General features: G+C 59.7%; 1 protein-coding gene across 1 annotated transcript in view; it reads right to left on the bottom strand.

The window, feature by feature from the left end:
- Positions 1–2,986, bottom strand: part of LOC102043273 (complement C3-like) — a gene marked incomplete at its 3' end in the record, with an annotated part of 38,564 nt that overhangs the window by 19,559 nt on the left and 16,019 nt on the right. Inside the window, exons 16-18 of the mRNA XM_014311492.1 lie at positions 2,861–2,986; positions 2,071–2,265; positions 284–456 (exon numbers count right to left, since the gene is read on the bottom strand). Coding sequence (XP_014166967.1) covers positions 284–456; positions 2,071–2,265; positions 2,861–2,986 — 494 coding nt within the window. The remainder of the gene's footprint in view (positions 1–283; positions 457–2,070; positions 2,266–2,860) is intronic.

Below are 2,986 nucleotides of genomic sequence, written 5' to 3'. Positions count from 1 at the left end.
GGCTGTGACGGCCACCACCACCACCCAGAGGTGACAGGACAGCTGCGATGGCCAGTGCCACCACCCAGGGGTGATGGGGACAACTGTGATGGCCACTGCCACCACCCAGAGGTGACAGGACAGCAGTGACAGCCAGTGCCACCATCCAAGGACAATGGGGACAGGGACAGCTGTGATGGCCACCACGAGGGGACATCAGGCCCAAGGACAACCATGGTGGCCACCACCAGGGGATGATGGGGACAGGGACAACCATGGTGGCCACCACCATGGGACATCGAGGACAGGGCCACCCACCTTGGTCTGGGTGATCTTGTTCTTGTTGAGGACGTAGACCCCCTTGTCCACGGCCACCAGCCCCACGTGGGCCTTGTGGTCGCCCTCGATGCGCAGACTCATCCTTGTCCCCGGCTCCTGGACGCGGTTGTCACCTTCTGTCGCCCCCTTCACCACCAGCTGCCACAGACACAGGAGGTGACGTCCCCAGGATGTCCCCAAAAGCCGCTTTTGTCCACCCCCCACCACGGCAGACACCAAATTTGGACCTTCAGGAGCAGTTGGTGGCCATGGGCTGGGCCATCACTGGGCCACCAGGGCCACCAGTGCCACCAGGGCCACCTGGGTCACCCAGGAGATGTCCAAGCTCCCCATGGAGTGTCCAAAACCACACAAGTGACACCAAATCCCCACCAGGGACCACTCAGGTCCCTCAATGTCCCCTCAAGTTCTTCCAAAGGTTCCCAAGGACCTCAAGGTCCCCCAAACCCTTCCGAAAGTTCTCCAGATCCCTCAAGGGTCCCTCAAGGACCCGCAGGTCCCACAAGGTCCCACCCATCCCTTCCAAAAGCCCCCAAACCCCTCAAGGCTCCCTCAAGACTCCCCCAAACACTTTCAAAGGTCCCCCAAGCCCTTCAGGTGCCCCCCAAGTCCCTCAAGTGCTCCCCAAGCTCATCCAAATGTCCTCCAGGTCCCTCAAGGCCACCCAGGTCCCTCAAGGACCTCTCAGGTCCCTCAAGGACCTCTCAAACCCCTCAAGGACCTCCTAAACCCCTCAAGGACTCCCAAAACCCCTCAAGGACCTTCCAGGCTCCTCAAGGGTCATCTCAAGGACCTCAAGGCCACCCAAGTCCCTCAAGGACCTCTCAGGTCCCTCAAGGACCTCCTAAACCCCAAGACCCTCCCAAACCCCTCAAAGACCTCCCAAACACCTCCAAATCCTCCCAGACCCCTTGAGGGCCACCCCAAGGACCTCAAGGCCACCCAAGTCCCTCAAGGACCTTCTAGATCCCTCAAGAACCTCCCAAACCCCTCAAAGACCTCCCAAACACCTCCAAATCCTCCCAGACCCCTTGAGGGCCACCCCAAGGACCTCAAGGCCACCCAAGTCCCTCAAGGACCTTCTAGATCCCTCAAGGGCCTCCCAAACACCTCAGGAACCTCTCAGTTCCCTCAAGAACCTTCCAAACCCCTCAAGAACCTTCCAAACCCCTCAAGAACCTTCCAAACCCCTCAAGAACCTCCCAAATCCCTGAAAGACCTCCCAAACACCTCCAAATCCTCCCAGACCCCTCCAGGGCCACCTCAAGGACCGCTCCAGCCACCACCAAGGCCCATCCAATGTCTCCAACACCCCCAAGAACCCCCCAAACCCCTCAAGGACCTTCCAAAACGCTCAAGGACCTCCCAGGTCCCTCAAGGACCCCCAGACCCCTCAAGGACCTCCCAAACCCCTCAGGAACCTCTCAGTTCCCTCAAGAACCTCTCAAACCCTTCAAGGACCTCCCAAAACGCTCAAGGACCTCCCAGGTCCCTCAAGGACCTCCCAAAACCCTCAAGGACCTCCCAGACACCTCAAGGACCTCCCAGACACCTCAAGGACCTCCCAGACACCTCAAGGACCTCCCAAAACCCTCAAGGACCTCCCAGACACCTCAAGGACCTCCCAGACACCTCAAGGACCTCCCAGACCCCTCCAGGGCCACCTCAAGGACCAGTCCAGCCACCACCAAGGCCCATCCAATGTCTCCAAGACCCCCTTTGACCCCCCTGGGACCACCAGGGGACACTGACGGAGCCCATGCAGGTGTCCTTGACGTCCACCCAGACGGAGTCGGCCACGATCTCGCCGGGCAGGACGTAGTAGTAGGCCACGATGCGGAAGGACGGGATGAGCTCGGCTGTCACCGGCAGGGTCATGGTCACCAAGCTCTGCCCGGCCTCGTGCCGCTGCCGGCCGGCTCGGAGGATGCGTCCCTTGGTCATGATCTGCCAGGAAGCCAAGCTTGGTGACCACCTGGACATCCCTCAGTGTCCCCTCAAGGACCTCCCAAACCCCTCAAGAACCTCTCAGTTCCCTCAAGGACCTCCCAAACCCCTCAAGAACCTCTCAGTTCCCTCAAGGATCTCTCAGTTCCCCCAAGGACTTTCCAAACCCATCAAGAACCTCTCAGTTCCCTCAAGGACCTCCTAAAACCCTCAGGAACCTCTCAGTTCCCTCAAGAACCTTCCAAACCCCTAAAGGACCTCCCAAACCCCTCAAGGACCTCCCAGACCCCTCAAGGACCTCTCAGTTCCCTCAAGGACCTCTCAGTTCCCTCAAGAACCTCTCAGTTCCCTCAAGGACCTTCCAAACCCCTCAAGGACCTCCCAGACCCCTCAAGAACCTCTCAGTTCCCTAAAGAACCTCCCAAACCCCTCAAGAACCTTTCAGTTCCCTCAAGGACCTCCTAAAACCCTCAAGGACCCCCCAAACCCCTCAAGGACCTCCCCGGTTCCCCCAAGCTCATCCAAATGTCCTCCAGGTCCCTGGACATCCAGGTGGTCAAGGTGGGGGCACCACCGATCAACCACGGGTACCCACCAGGTAGGTGAAGAACGGGACCGAGTTGCGGACGTTGTTGTTGCTGGTCTTGAGGTGGAAGTTGACGGCCAGGTTGTCCCCGGGCTGGAGCTCGGTGGCGGCCACCGCCAGGTGCAGGAAGTTGCC

Source organism: Geospiza fortis, unplaced genomic scaffold (assembly GCF_000277835.1).
Source record: "Geospiza fortis unplaced genomic scaffold, GeoFor_1.0 scaffold105, whole genome shotgun sequence".
Lineage (NCBI taxonomy): Eukaryota > Metazoa > Chordata > Aves > Passeriformes > Thraupidae > Geospiza > Geospiza fortis.
The sequence above is the reverse complement of the archived record's forward strand: the minus strand, read 5'-3'. Positions and strand labels throughout refer to the sequence as shown.